Source organism: Cannabis sativa, chromosome 7 (genome assembly GCF_029168945.1).
Source record: "Cannabis sativa cultivar Pink pepper isolate KNU-18-1 chromosome 7, ASM2916894v1, whole genome shotgun sequence".
In the NCBI taxonomy this organism is placed as follows: Eukaryota; Viridiplantae; Streptophyta; class Magnoliopsida; order Rosales; family Cannabaceae; genus Cannabis; species Cannabis sativa.
In genome coordinates, this window is record NC_083607.1 from 17,647,792 (window position 1) to 17,662,849 (window position 15,058).

At 34.9% G+C, this 15,058-nt stretch overlaps 1 protein-coding gene across 9 annotated transcripts; it reads right to left on the bottom strand.

Moving 5' to 3' along the window:
• Positions 1 to 4,216: 4,216 nt before the first annotated feature.
• On the bottom strand, positions 4,217 to 10,513 carry LOC115697123 (nonsense-mediated mRNA decay factor SMG7-like). 9 transcript variants are annotated; one of them, XM_030624035.2, is made up of 6 exons: positions 10,368 to 10,513; positions 8,188 to 8,385; positions 7,504 to 8,064; positions 7,269 to 7,391; positions 6,972 to 7,180; positions 4,217 to 6,507 (listed from the first exon to the last, which is right to left on the bottom strand). In XM_030624035.2, the coding sequence occupies exons 2-6, from the start codon at positions 8,248 to 8,250 to the stop codon at positions 4,449 to 4,451; spliced, it is 3,015 nt and encodes a 1,004-aa protein (XP_030479895.1). In that variant the 5' UTR covers positions 8,251 to 8,385; positions 10,368 to 10,513; the 3' UTR covers positions 4,217 to 4,448. The 9 variants fall into 9 exon arrangements, with proteins under 9 accessions (XP_030479895.1, XP_060957874.1, XP_030479894.1 ...); XM_061101891.1 differs by lacking the exon at positions 10,368 to 10,513 and adding an exon at positions 9,458 to 10,234 and having other exon boundaries at positions 8,188 to 8,334; XM_030624034.2 differs by lacking the exon at positions 10,368 to 10,513 and adding an exon at positions 9,458 to 10,234.
• Between the last annotated feature and the right edge of the window lie 4,545 nt (positions 10,514 to 15,058).

The window sequence follows — 15,058 nt, forward strand, 5'->3', positions numbered from 1 at the left end:
ATGTAAGCAGAAGAAGATACTTTATTAAATTCAACATTTAATTTAAACATTCCATCAGTAGCATAACCCTTCCCCACAAAAGTACCATTCTTAGTGATGGTGTACAAATCAGCCCCAATTGTTTGAGTAAACCCAGCCTTATTAAGCAAAAAACCAGAAACCAGATTCTTTCTCATCTCGGGAGTGTGCATTACATCTTTCAGCAATAAGGTTCTTCTCGAGGTAAACTTTAGCTCCACGTTTCCAGTTCCAGCAACAATAGTGGTGTGGGAATCTCCCAACAACACTTTCTTGTCATCAGCAGCAGTGTATGTCTTAAACATAGCACGATCATAGCAAACATGGCGAGAGGCGCCAGTGTCTACCCACCATCCTTCTGATCCACCAATCATATTGATCTCAGAGATCATAGCTATAAAAGCTTCTTCAGTCAAGTTAGCCTGCGGAGCAGAGCTAGGCTTGTTCCGACACTTTCGTGCCATATGACCCGGCTTGTTACAGTTGTAACACAAAAACTGTGCGGGGTCATTCTGTTTATGTGGAGGTGGCTGCCTTCCATGTTGGTTCCTATTATGGTTCCAACTCTGACTATTGTTACGAGGAGGGTTGTTGCGGTTAGAATTAGAATTCGAGTTGCGGTTCTGATTCTTAAAATTTTTGCCATTAGGCTTCAGAACCGCTGGTGTGGATTTCTTAGTGTTGTTGTTTGAAACAACAAGCACTTCATCTTTCTGGTCTTGTTTTCTTGCTTCCTCCTCTATAGGAAGGCGGGTGATCAAACTCTCTTAGGAAAAGTCCATAGTCTTCTTATTCCTCAGAGTACTTTTAAAATCTTTCCAAGAAGGGGTAATTTATCAATTAGTACAACTACTTGAAATTGTTCATCTAAAGTCATACCTTCTGAGATAATCTCATGTGCAGTTTTTTGAAGCTCGTGAGATTGGGCTTCCACGGATTTATCGCCCACCATTTGATACTTCAGGTAGCGACCGACAAGATACTTTTTAGTTCCAGCTTCTTCAGTATCGTATTTCTTTTGCAGAGCATCCCATATTTCGTTTGCTGATTTATCTGAATTATAATAGTCATACAGATCGTCAGATAAACCGTTAAGAATAAAATTCTTACAGAGGAAGTCATTTTCGACCCAGGAGTCCAAATCCTTTTGTTGCTTCTCGCGTTCAGCCTCTTTCTCCTTGTCGGTAGAAGCTTTAGAGACGACTGGCTTCAGAGCAGTGAGAACGAAAGCAACTTTCTTCATCGTCAGGTAGAACAACATCTTCTGTTTCCATCGCTTAAAATGTAATCCCTCAAAACGGAAAGGCTTGTTAATATCGTTAGAAGCAGAACCAGAAAATTCATCGGCAGCAGCCATAGCAGAACTGAACGTCTTAAAATTGTTATACCGAAATTAAATACAGTAAAATTGAGACGAATTACCGATAAAATAATCTGGCTGAGTCGCGGACAATGTCGCTTTCTTTAAGACGTTTCGCGGCTCTGCCCGAAGTGTGCACGGCAGTCTAGCAACCACGGCGTCCCCAGGATAAAACAGCCTCTGAATAAGTACGATACGTTCTGCACCGAACTGTATCGCTCTGTAACACCCTACTGTTTGCTCTCAGAAAAATCGTAAAGAAAGAAAAGATTTTTTTTAATATTGAAAAGAGATGTATGCTTACGTTATCGTTCGTGGGAGGAAAAGGCGGATCATTGACTGATCGCGTTTTACCTCTTCTGTCTTTATTTAATTAAATAATTTTTCTTCAAAAAATAAAGTGACACCTCACCCGCCCGGCTCGGACGGACGGCGGCGGCGGCGGCGCGCGCGCGTGTGGTGGTCCAGTGTGGGAGTCCTCACCCATGCGCGCAAAACTGGGTACCCCTTGGGGCCCAAACCCATATCTCAAACTTGCACTAGATATACACTTAAAATGTAGTGTTTCTATCCCATGTGGGACTCCTACTCACACACTTCACTTTTCTATTTTTACATATTTCATACAAAGTTCCAACATCTTTAAACTAAAGTTTTGGGATTTGATTGTTTCAGTATTTTTTTTTATTGTAATGAAATCTTTGAGTGAATAAATAAGTGATGGATTTTGAGATTTTTATCGAGTGAAACTTTTGGGAATTTTTTTGAGTGAAGCAAGAAAGATAATTTCAGTGGGTTTTGTGTTTTGAATGAAAGCTCAATGAGAGAGATTTTTTCTCTTTTTCCTCTTTCCTCCTCCTTCGTTTGTCTGGCTCTCAGCAAAGTCTCTCAGGCAAGAAATGGAGGGAAATGAGTGATGTAGTCATTGTTGTTTGTTGGATAATTTCAACCAAGTTATAATCTGTCAAAAGAAAACTCTATGAGAGAGAGAGAAAGGGAGAATATCTGAAAAGACAGAAACTTTTTTAATTTTATTAGGGACGTCAAACAAAAATTATTATTTAATAGCTATTGTTTTATCCAAGAAACAATTATATTATTCAAAGACTTAGCACAAAAATAGAAATAATTTAACCGGTTACTCTCGGTTTCACGTGAAAGATAAATTTAAAATAATAAAAAAAATTAATAAAATATTATTTAATTCTATTTATTAAAAGCCCTAGGATATCAAACTGAGCCATTCTAATGGCTATAACTGAGATGAGGACCAGTCACGCAGCGTGAGTACATCAGGGTCTTATATTTATATATACTAGTAAACAAATGAGAGTAACTAATTATAAAAAGAGACATAGTTTTCAATAGTCCAATGAGTCTCCTTCCCATTAAGAGTATACTGATAACTACCCTCGAGTCGCTCTCCACAATAACAAACTTGGCTTCTAAATCAAACGCTGCAAAAATGGCCAAACAGCAGGCCGCCACTTCCCCGCGCAGCACATCAGAAAAACAACTCTAGCTGTTTGAACCCAAACCACCTTTCCAAGATGGTTTCTGGCTACAACCGCTGTAAATTAGTAGTGTTTAGTACTATGCAGTATGCAACATATAATATTGTTATTGGTATATTTAAATATCAAATCTTATATAACTTAAAGTATTATGGTACCCATCACTTTTTAATGTGTCGCATTATTATGATTGCTTAGCAATATTTCTTAAAAGTTTTATATTACATTAAATTATATAAAATCTGATACTTAATTTTAATAACAATATAACTACAAAAATACTAAACACCAATTATACTTTTTAACATTTCTCTATAATTTAATATATATATATATATATATATATACATATATATACATATATTAAATTTTATGAAATATTCTGAAGCCACTCGTTTCATTAAGATTAAGTTCTCTTACATTGCATTGATTTATCCTAAAGATTTTATTTCAATTGGAATTTGGTTATTCACCATGTACGAGGATCCCCGCTAAGCATTTATGGCTGAATGGTTAAAGCGCCCAACTCATAATTAGCGAATTCGTAGGTTTAATTTATACTGGATGCACGCTAATGGAATCTCATAATTGAAGAAGTTAAATCAGAGAAGCAGTTAGGAGCATAAACCAATCACCATTCTACAGCAAAGTTTCACTTTTTAGAGCTATTTATTTGATAAGTTCGATCATGTTATATGTACAAATAGAAAGAAAAAAGGTAAAGGAATCTGGGATTTTGAAATTAATAAACATACCTGCTACTGATGAGAAAGATGAGAGATGTGCATGTCGAAGCTGTGGATTTATATAATACATCTAAGTCAATCCCAGAGGTGTGCATGTCGAAACTATAGATTTATATAAACATACATTTAAGTCAATTCCACGAGCCATAAACAAAGACAAAATAAATACACTTTATTTATTAGTTTATATATTATGAAAAACCAGAGAGAAAAAAAGAGAGAGATCAATCTGATGTTAGTAGTATGGTTGAAGAGAAAGAGAAGGAGGAGATCCCGAGCGTGGTTAGATAGAAAGAGAGTTAGGAGGAATAATCACAGAGAAGAAAAAGGAAGAGTTAAAACCTGAGTTATGACCCGTCAACAAAAGGGAAAAATTGTTAATATCTATTTTTATAAAAGGCAAAATTGTAAGACACTTTTATAATAGTAAGATATAAGAATAACTATGAATATTTCTATAAATAATTTCTTGGTGATGGTGCTTCTCGTACCTAAAAGGAATCCATACTAAAAACACACGATGCCTAATATTTTTATGTTGCAATTTAAATTTTAATGAAATATTTATATATACATAATTTTATTTTTGATTCACAATCATAAATGTTATTGTTTGCAGCATTCTTTATAAAGTTCACACATATTTATACGAACGATGATGTGCAGGATTTTCCTACATCCTTTCAAACTCAAAACGTGTTAGAAGGTCTACTTAAGCATATATTTATACAAAACTAAACACGTGAAATTTGTCTGCACGAAGCAGAATCATGCTAATGCTATAGTTTTTTATACTACTGTTCAAAAATCTTAGTTTCCCATATACGTAGGACCTCTCATGACCGTTGGATCTCGCTGGAGTTGCATTTCTTTCTCCTTCAGGTACTGCTGAAGTGGCTGTGGTTCATTTATCTTGTCTGTCACAGCTCCACACACATATGGGCTTGGCCTTTGGTAACCATACAAGAGCTTCTCCCTTCTTTGAAAATCCATAGCGCTATAATCTAGAGGATAAGCTGGATACAAAAATGGATTTCCGGGGACTGTTTTCATTGTTGGATTAGAAGCCAAAGGATATCCCCATTGATCCAAGAGATCAGGGCTGGAAGAATTATGATCATTATGGATGTTTCCTAGATTTCCAGGAGCATTGAAGTAGGAAGACAAGGGCCTGACATGGTTGTAACTGCTCTCAATGTTGCAATTTTCTCTATATTGCCGAAGCCACTCTGAAGAAGTCATTCGGCGTTGAGGTGGGAAGTTGCCTGTTAAACCTGGGATGATGCTGAAACCGTAATTAGGCGGCCCTTGTGTAGCAGTCCAATTAGGATAGCTGCTGCTCGTGTGTGATGTATTGAACAAGGTTTCTGTTATGTTGAGGCTCTCAGAGGCTTTGCTGCTACCAACACTAGATTGAGTGTCTTTAACCCAAGCTGCATCAGCTGGAAGAAGAGGAGCAGAAGGTACTGGAGCTGCATAAGGTGAGGGAGAGTAATGGGTGGTTGTAAATGGATGACTTTTGATAGAATCATCATTTTCGGTCATGGAGAGACCACATAATGATTCAGAAGCAACTTCCTCTATAGGACTCAATACATGTTTCTTAGCACCATTATATGATTTGTCTTTACTTTTGTTTGAACTCCCACTGTCAAGAACCCAAGCATTGAGTGAAGGAGGCCCAGCAGAGATTGGGGGATCTGGGAATGGCTGCAATCCTGTGTCCTTGAAAATATGACCTTGATGTTTAAATGACTTGTTCTGGCCAAAGTTACTAACGTCAGCCGGCTCAGATAAAGAACTACCTTGGGCCTGGTTTTGTGCTATAAGGAGTGATGTAGCACGACGTAAGCAGTCATCCGAAGATACACTTGAACCCTCTATTTCTTTCGGAGAGGTTGGATTGCTCGAGTTACAACTAAGTGGTGCTGAATTGTATCTAGTAAGAGGTTTGAAGAGAATAACTTCTTCCTCTTCAACAGTAATAGAACTTCTGCTTGCTCTTAAATTTTCCAGTTCCATCTGTTTCTGAGATTCTTCCAAGGAACACTCGTTAGAAAGTTCTGTTTTACGATCAGAACTAGTGTACTCTGCCTCCTCCAAATCTCTTCTGTATGGAATGTCATTCAACTCAACCTCATGAGCACCACTGAATTTCCCACTCAACTGGTCATAGATTATCCATTTCCGAGAATCATTTGATCTCTTTGAAATTCTTATAGCAGCATTGATGATTCGATGAGCACGGGCTTCAGTCACATCTTCAAAATTATTTATATGCTCTATTTGAGATGAGAAATGTAATGATTCATGTACAGAAGCAACAGGTGCAAAGCCCCTCAGTTCATAGTCTTCCCACAGAGGACTACTATCTGAATAATCTCCTTTATTTCTAATGACGCCAAATCTCCTAAGAAGATTAACAAACGAAGCAAACAGGTAGGACATGGCATTACAGCTTTTCTCATCAACCACACAACATTCCACTTCATCAAGCATGAATGCCAACCACTCGATGAAAACAAGCACAGCAGGTAAAAGAGGGCAAGAATTTAATGTACTTGCCGTTAAACATCTGTCAATAAACCGTCCCATGAAAATGAATGTAGCCGTCAATGCCAATTGTCTTACCAAATTTTTCTGTTCATCATCCATACATTCGAAATCTTTTATTTGTGGGGTTTTTATTAAACATTGCAGAGTATAAAGGAATACTGAAACAACTTGAAGGGCTCTAAAGGGGCCTGTTTTAACAAAATCCATATGCTGATAGGATTCCAGGCAGGCTTTCAGTTGTGCATCATCTAGTGCCATCAAAGCATCCAACTCTTTTACAGTAGCTGTAAAAGCAGAAGGGAATTCTTTCAAACTGCCTCACATAAAACAAAAAAAAAAAAAAAAAAAGGAAGCCACGATGTCAGAATCAAGATACTGTGAATTCAATAAAATTTATAGAAGTTATTGAATCTGCAAAATCACAAGGAACTTGTTCAAACAAAAAACATACAAGGATTCTTTTTGTTTTTTTTTTTTTTTGAGAAAAAACAACTAACAACGATATGATAGTTTGCTGAACCTTTGAAAAGTTTAATGAAGAAATGTGAAAGTACAATAATGATCCAAACTCGGATATTCTACAATGGGAAGGATTGTGGAGAAAGAAAGTAGAGGCAAATAGTATAAAGGAGCAGATTAAGTTGCATGTGAAGTATTTAAAAAATAAATCCAAAAAGCATGCACAAAAGAAAAAATGAGCAGGGAGAACAACCTAAAAGTGCATAATCAGATAAAATAGAATACAGTACAAGATCATCATATGTAAGAAGTTATTACCTGGATTTTATGAAAAAGAAACTTATTATTCTGATGAAAAGAGAACAAAAAAGGGCTGGTAAGGAGCCATTATCCTCATCTTTCAATGTAGCCCAGTATGATATATCATCAATTGATTTCAAATTTGTCATGGTAATGCTTCTCTTTGAGGGTTTTGAGAAATCAAAGTCAGCCTCACTTGATAGAGATGGTAAACAGGAAGACCTGTTCTGCAGAATCAAAGGAAGAAAATGGGAACAATCAAGCTATGTAACAAAGTAAATGATCTATAAGGCCGAGTAGGTATCAAAGGTTTACTCTTTCTAGAAGCAGGATAAGATTATCTCGAGCATCAGGAAAAGGTTCTTTAACTGCTAGACTTCTTATACAATGATACAGAGCAAGGAATTCATCACCAACATATGTTGCCAATACAGCTAACTGCAAATGAACATAACTGGTTACAATGTGATAACCAATTTAAACAATTTTATATCACAAAATAAAATTTCAAATGAGACTAGTTATAGGAAGAAAGAAAAATTTCCACTACCTGATTGTGAGGGTTCCCGCTGTCTGGCCAAATCATTGTTGCTTCCATGTAATGAATGGCTGCCCTCGACCAATTATGTTTTTGAACGTCAGGTTTTTCGTACTGTTCTCTGTATCTAACAAGATCCCCAAGACAAACCAAAAAGCGGTGACATAAGAACTGGCATTTCTGCATTTTCTTTGGTTCAGAAAACCCAGTTTCCCCTCCCTTTCTACAAGATGAAGACTCTTGTGGAAGCCTGGAAACATTTCTGGTTTTCACAATCAAATTTTGATAGAACTCAATTGCTTCTGATAGAAATATTTTGAATCCTTCTATATGATTGGTTTTATATAGTTCTACATTTGAACTCTTCTTTATCCTTTTACGAAACTCATCAATATGCTTGTAGTGAAGCTTCCACAAAGAATACTCTACATCTTGAAGTTCTGCTTGTTCACAATCATTTAAGATGAGTTTCTCATAGCTAGATCGGACTTTGCGATACAGTTCCTGAACATCATTATGCAATAGATCTTTGGTATGGATCAACCTCCATAGCTGTTTTTCTTTGTTAGAAACCTTTAAGAAGGGAACATTTCAAGAGTCATGAAAATATATATATATATATATATATATATATATAACGGAAGAAACATAAGAAAATGAAACTCCAAGACAAAAGAAGAAGTTAAAAATAATCACCTCAATCAGAAATTCATGTTTTCCTCTCTGATCTTCGAGGGGAGAACAAAAATTATTAGTCATGTTTATGTTCAAAATCTTTGTAAAGTGTATCTATCTTCTTTGCATCTATACTATCTTCCAACCTAGCCAACTGATCAGCTGCTACTGCCACTCATCAGAAAAGTGAGCTACAAATCAAAATCTGAAAATTTTCAACTGCAAATATCAATATACAAGGTTCAGTCAGGATATTTCAGTTAAAAACAGACAGAAAATGTACAAGTAAACTGGTACAGGAGAATATTTAACAGTAAAAAAATTCAGCAAACAACTTTTAAAAGGAGTCTTCTCATATAGCCAACAATATACATACAGACAGAGACACAGGGAACACTTCAGTTCCATGGATAGAACAACAACAACTATGCTATGATTTAAAAACATAAATAAATAAAATTTAACAATGCATAAGTCTATTATCTACATTAAGAGAATTTGCACAAACATCACCAAAAATGTAGCACAAACAAGATCACAGAATGAACATGTTTATTCCATAATTGAGTAGGGGCAACAAACATTTGCTGGGAAAAAGGTCCTGCTCGCTGAAATTACCCAGAATCGAAAGCTGGAAACAGTTCCAAAGAAATTTGGAGAAGAATCTATGCACAAGTAAAGTAATCATAACTAAACTAAATTGTGTTACCTTATCCAGAAATCATTAGGACAAACAAGTTTAAGACCATTTATTAACCTGCTGTTCCAGTCATTCCAAGAAAATGAACAATATTCTATTCACTCCACATCTGATCAAACATTAACCTAGTCCAACAGCAAGAGTTTCTCATCCCTCACACTCAATCTAACTGCTATATTTACCCGAATTAAACATTGGACTGAAAAATTATACTACACATACATACATATATAGACAAAAACAGCATAAATTGAGAGTTATCCCAAAACCCCGTCAAAGCAAGGAACAGTAAATATAGCAGAGGAAAAAAAACCGAGAAAAGAAGATGCACATGTAGAATTAAGCAGTGGAAAGTGCAGGAAAACAAGTTGGCCATCCTTAAACCTCGGAAAGTTGCCAAGAAATTTACCAAGAAAATATCAAAGAGAATCCATCTGAAGAATTAAGACAGAGAAAAGCACAAGCATGTAACAGAGACATGGATCAGAGATAAACCCCTACCATCCAATGTTTGAAGTAGAAATTCAGGCCAAGAAAGCCAAAGAAAAAACAGCACAGAAATGAGAGAGGGAGAGAGAGAAGCTGAATTACATAAGGCCACCTGTGCTGTTTCAGTTGTGAAATAGACAAAGTAAAAGGCAGCTAATAATGAGAGACTAGACTAGAAACAACAAGAGCAATCATCTTTTACATTTAGTATTTAACTAATTTTTATAATTACTTCCATTTAATAACAAGAAAATATTAATTAAATAAAAAGATAGGAATAAAATAAAGTGCCTTATCTAGATAATCGATTTCCATTTTTTGTCCCCCGGAAACGACATAATTAATTTCGCTGATTAAATAAGGGAATCGCTTGCAAACCAAGCTAAACATAGCTGAAAAGCCCAACTTTGTCTTGTGGTTTATTTAGCTATTTTATTAGGCATCTATTTGTTTTTCTTGGTAGCCAAATTATGTTTACATACATGGAATAAAAATATTATTAGAAGATTATAAATAAATAATAGAGCTATGATGATGTTATGTTATAAATATATAAATGTCAGATTAGTTTTTTTTTTTTTTTTTTTTTTTTTTACATACATAACAAAATATGTATATGTGACATAGATTGTTAATTTGTATTTATTGTAACAGTCTTGCTAAGACTAGCGTTAGTGTGTTCAACTTTTCATTTGTTTCCACATAATACAACTAACACGTTGTATTTTAATTGATTACACAACTTTGACTATTTTAGATAATAATTGACCATATGAGTAATATATTATACAATTTTTATGGGTGGGAGTAATACAAATATATATGAATCCTTTCAAAAATATATATATAAATATGTTATGTAATCACTAAGATTTACTTAATATGTGTTGCACAATTTACCGGGACTAATATAATATTTTGATATAAACTTGATGATAAAATACAAATAATATACTTATATTAATATGCTTAAATAAACACTATATAATTTATAGAGATAAAGAAAATTAACCGTGAACGCAATTCCAATTGGAAAATATCTGAGACCTGTGTAGTGTCTCCCAGTAACAAGGCGCACTCCCGAACTCTATAACCTAATTACTTTAAAGAGGAAGATTTAATTGTTTATGTTATAACTTGTTTATTAAAACAATATTTTATGTAATTTAAAACAAAGCAAAAAGGCTCATATATATATAGCCTTAAAATTGCCCAGTTTTTACTTTGAAAAGGATGTGGGATAAAATCCTTCATATTTTCATTCACAAAAATATAGTTGACCAAGTCAACTTTTTCAACAATATGTTCTAGTTATTAATTAATGTTAATTACCAAACAAATAATATCAACATCTTGTTATGTTGTCATTCATAGTTAAATTCCTATTAAACTCATTGTGGACAACAGAAATCTAACAATTAGATATTGCGTTTTAAAAATAATTTATGTATATGAAACCTTAAGATGATTTGAAAAAGGGTCCGATTATCTAGGTGATATTGCGTGAAGAAATGGACACTGTGGTGTAGGTTGTTGAGGATGTCAAGTAATGTAATGTTGTTATCTAATGGATTATGTGTCACAATGCATTTGGATCTTCTGGGTTTTGGTGGGACATAAATTATTGGACACCATATCCATTTGATTTCTTAATTTTATTTTGGTTGACTTTATCCTGCAGCCGGTTAGCTGGTTCATCTAGCCGTAATTATATTTTCTACATTAAATAATCAAAGAAAATTTAAAAAAAAAAAAAGAAAAGAAAAGAAAAGAAAAGAGTGCTTCTAATATATAAATATATATATATTTTAAATGCTCATAATAATTCATTAAACCTTAGGATAATATTCTATTTACACCAAGAGTAGCGTTAATAACGTGGATACCAATATTTGACATGAAGCAAGAAAGATGACATCTAAGAATTGAGTAGTCCCAAGTCATAGCAGGTCGACCTTGGAGGGGTCCCTAGCCTTGTGCCCAGGTTGACTTTGAGAACTCTAGAATAGAAGTTTGGACTTCAATAACTTGAATCCAACTACATATCTTTCAATATTCTGTATAATGAAGACATGGAACAACCTAATCGAGGTCCTGAGAGCTGAAATTACACGAACCTGCAAGCCCAAAGCCAACCAGGGCACCTAGGGTTTCACCTGAAGCCCAAGTTGATATTCCCAACTACTGTTTCAGTTTCTACAACCGTCTTAGTGCAAAACAGTCAAAACTTATATTGGAACATCAACTAGACATACCACAGACATATTTGAGGCATCAAAATCAGAGCAAATTTATTTTTCAGCACTCTGGGCCCCAAGCACCCAGCGCCCAATTTGACAAGCTGTCAATCTGAGCGCCTTCCAAGTATAAGATTAACAATCCAAATTTTGCATCTTCTTCGTCTTCATCAAAAATGAGGAAATCGGTCCTTTCGAAGAAGAAACAACACTTTTTGGGTGCCAAAGACGAGGCCTAGTGCCCAGGTTGACATTTTGTCAACCTGGGCCATTTTCAATTGAGTCCAAGAACACTTATGAACATCTTCTTCGTTTTCAAAAAATATTGAGGTTCAAATATTTTTGGGGACCAAACGGAATTTCCGAATGGGCAAAATTGGGACCCAGTGCCCAGGTTGATAATATTTCCGATCAAATTCACCGAAAAGTGTTCTGGACATTTTTTCTATCATAAAAAATAATGAAGATTCAAGCAAACTCAGGGAGAAAACCACAAACCTGAACCCCAAGAAACAAGGCCTAGCACCCATGTTGATCTAGTGTTGGGCTCAGCGCCCAAGTTGAGAATCAACTTGGAACGCTGCCTTCAATTGCTCAAATGCCAAATCTGATTCGAACAATGAATCTAAAATGGTCAAAAACAGGGCAAGAGATGTCTTTCTCAAGTTCAAGAACCTTAGAAGTATCAAAAAGAGATTCCGAGAGCTCACTAAAGAGTACCTAGTGCCCAAGTTGATAAATGGCCTAGTGCGATGGGTTCTGATTATCCAATACTAATTCTATTTCGACCGTCCATCTAGTTTTTCACAATTACTAAGACCCATATAAACTTAGAGAAGTCAAATTCACAACTTTGCATTTCTGATTTCCAACATGGGAAACTCACTCGAAAATGAAGATTTTCGAGTCTCTCATTTCCGCAGAACAGCTACATCTCTGACAACTAATGACTAGCTTTGCCAGAACATAAAAACTGATTAGGTGATGTCAAAATATCACTTAGGCATACCAAAGTACATCCCTTGGACGTTTTTTCACTTACCCAACGTCCAGGTTGACATCATATGTCATCCTGGGCGCGGGGATGTCAACCTAGGCGCTGGATGTAAACTTGGGTGCTAGGTCATGAACTACCTTCAGTAAAACAACCATAACTCACTAAATATTGATCTGATTCAATTCAACTTGCGTTTTGAAGCTAATTCAATGCTCTATAAGTCATATCTCAAAGTTCAATCCTAATTTTGAAGCTATCGGCATAAAATTTTACAACCAAGGGAGTTACAAAAATAAGCTTCAGGTTACCCACAGCGGGACCCGTTAGGCTAGAAAAATGGCTATCACCACCAAGAGCTAATTTTCACTGTTAGATCATCATCAACTGTCCAAAACATCCAAATTTTATCTTTCCTATTTTTATGGGCCTCTTTCACCTATAAAAATAGAGATCCCTTAGCTCACTTTTCATATTCAGAAAACTACTCACAAGGTCAGAGCATCTCTCTCTAAAAATTAGAGCTTAATCACTTAGCCTTTTTCTATAATTTTTGTGAGAAATAAAAATTTGAAATAGACGTAGCCCTATTACCATCATGATATGGGGAGTGAACTACTATAAATTTTGTATGTCTTTCTAAATTATTTAGTTAAACTTCTTTCTCATCTCGTCAATCAAGCAAGCTAATATTGGCTACTTTTCAGTGTTAACATTTTGGTGCTTTCATTGAGAGCCACAATTCGAGTTTCCCAACTACAGTTCAATTTCTCTACCAAGAACTTTATTCCAAAATGAATTCATAAGTTCAAGCAAAAAATCATCCATGAACATGCAAAGCAGCACTACCACTCCTAGTAGCCACGTACGCCACTACTCACCAAGCAGCAAGCACTGAGATTTCCTATAAGGAAGCGGACTACTAACGAGCGTCCAAAAAGACTAAGACTCAGAAACGTACATTTATGGGATCTTTTCCTGAAGCAGAGGAATCACCTGTTAGGAAAACAAGCTACAAGCGAGCATCCAAAAGGACTCAAACTCGAGATCGTAGGCCATCAGGTCCCCCACATGAAGTTGATAGTGTTGGATTTTGTGCCCTAAATAAAACTCATTTCAATATAATTAGATTTACTAATTAATAAAGATCACAAATAACATTTTATGTTGCATGGTTCACATGATTTATTTTATGATTGTTTAATGTATAAATTCTATTAAGTCCAGAACATATGTACATGTTCATGATTATAATGTTGTCAGCACAGTGGAATATAATCATGATTATATGTTCGAAAGTTTAATTCCCTGATTTGTCAGTTCACTGGATTTAGACTGGCATGATAATCAGGTATAGGTATACTTACACCTTGGATAAGTGTTATGTCCTTTCCAGGGCATTGACAAAGTTTACCATTATCGGATGTATGGAGTATACATTGGAAGGGACCGATATTGAACTTTGATTAGATATGATAAATTTACCGTAATATCTATTCAATTCAATATCACCTAGTTGATCCTAGATCAAATGATCTTAATCTTGACATGTTTAAGTTCGATCTCAATAGTGCTATTCGTGTTCTTTAATTTGTTAGTTAAGCTTACTTTTTGGTCAGGGTGATACGTACATTTTGGGAACACGGTAATACAATTGAGTGGGAGCGCTAAACATAGATATGGAATATCATTTTAGTGATTATTATAATTCACTAAAATATCATTTATAGGTGGCAAGTATTTTAAGGATTAAATACATTGAAAGGGTGTAACGGTAATTTTATCCCTATGCAATGTAAATCATCTATAGAGGATCATTGATTATTGGGATTATAACAATGGATAATTAATAGCGTATCTATATCGTGGAACATATAGAGCGTTCTATATGACTGAGTGTGCAATTCCAAGTTCTATGCGTGGATGCAACAAGGAATTAATAAGTCAGTAGATTTACTTGGTAAGTTTTGGGTCTGCTTATTGGAAGCTCGGTTATATAGGCCCATGGTCCCCATACTAGTTGAGACAAACTGCTTGTAAGACTCAATTAATTGATTTTAATTAATCAATTATAATTCTGAAATTAGACTATGTCTAGTTTATGAATTTTTTACTATGTTATGGTTTGATTGTGAAGAAATAGTGTTTTGGGGTTTATTTGTTAATTAAGAGATTTTATAGAGTCTAATTAATAAAAATCATAAATGACAATTTTATTTGATAATTATTTTAATGATTAAATAAATAGTTTTGGCATTTATAAGGTTGAATTAAAAAATATGGTATTATTGAAAAGAAGAATAAGTGATTGGAAAAAGTGGCAAAATTGTAACTAGTAATTGGTCTCATTAAAGTGTACGGCCATATGTTATTTTTGCCCAATATTTAATTCTTTTTTAATCCATTTAATTCAACCCTAACCCTATTGAAGAATAGTATAAAAGGAAGGTTATTGTCTCATTATCCAACTAA

Bases quoted from the DNA above. Each gene is read 5' to 3' on its own strand.
- LOC115697123 (XM_030624035.2), bottom strand. From the start codon at position 8,250: ATGACTAATAATTTTTGTTCTCCCCTCGAAGATCAGAGAGGAAAACAT. The intron at 7,392-7,503 runs GTAGTGGAAATT...GTTCATTTGCAG, and splicing joins GCGGGAACCCTCACAATCAG to TTAGCTGTATTGGCAACATA. The intron at 7,181-7,268 runs GTAAACCTTTGA...TTGATTCTGCAG, and splicing joins TTATCCTGCTTCTAGAAAGA to AACAGGTCTTCCTGTTTACC.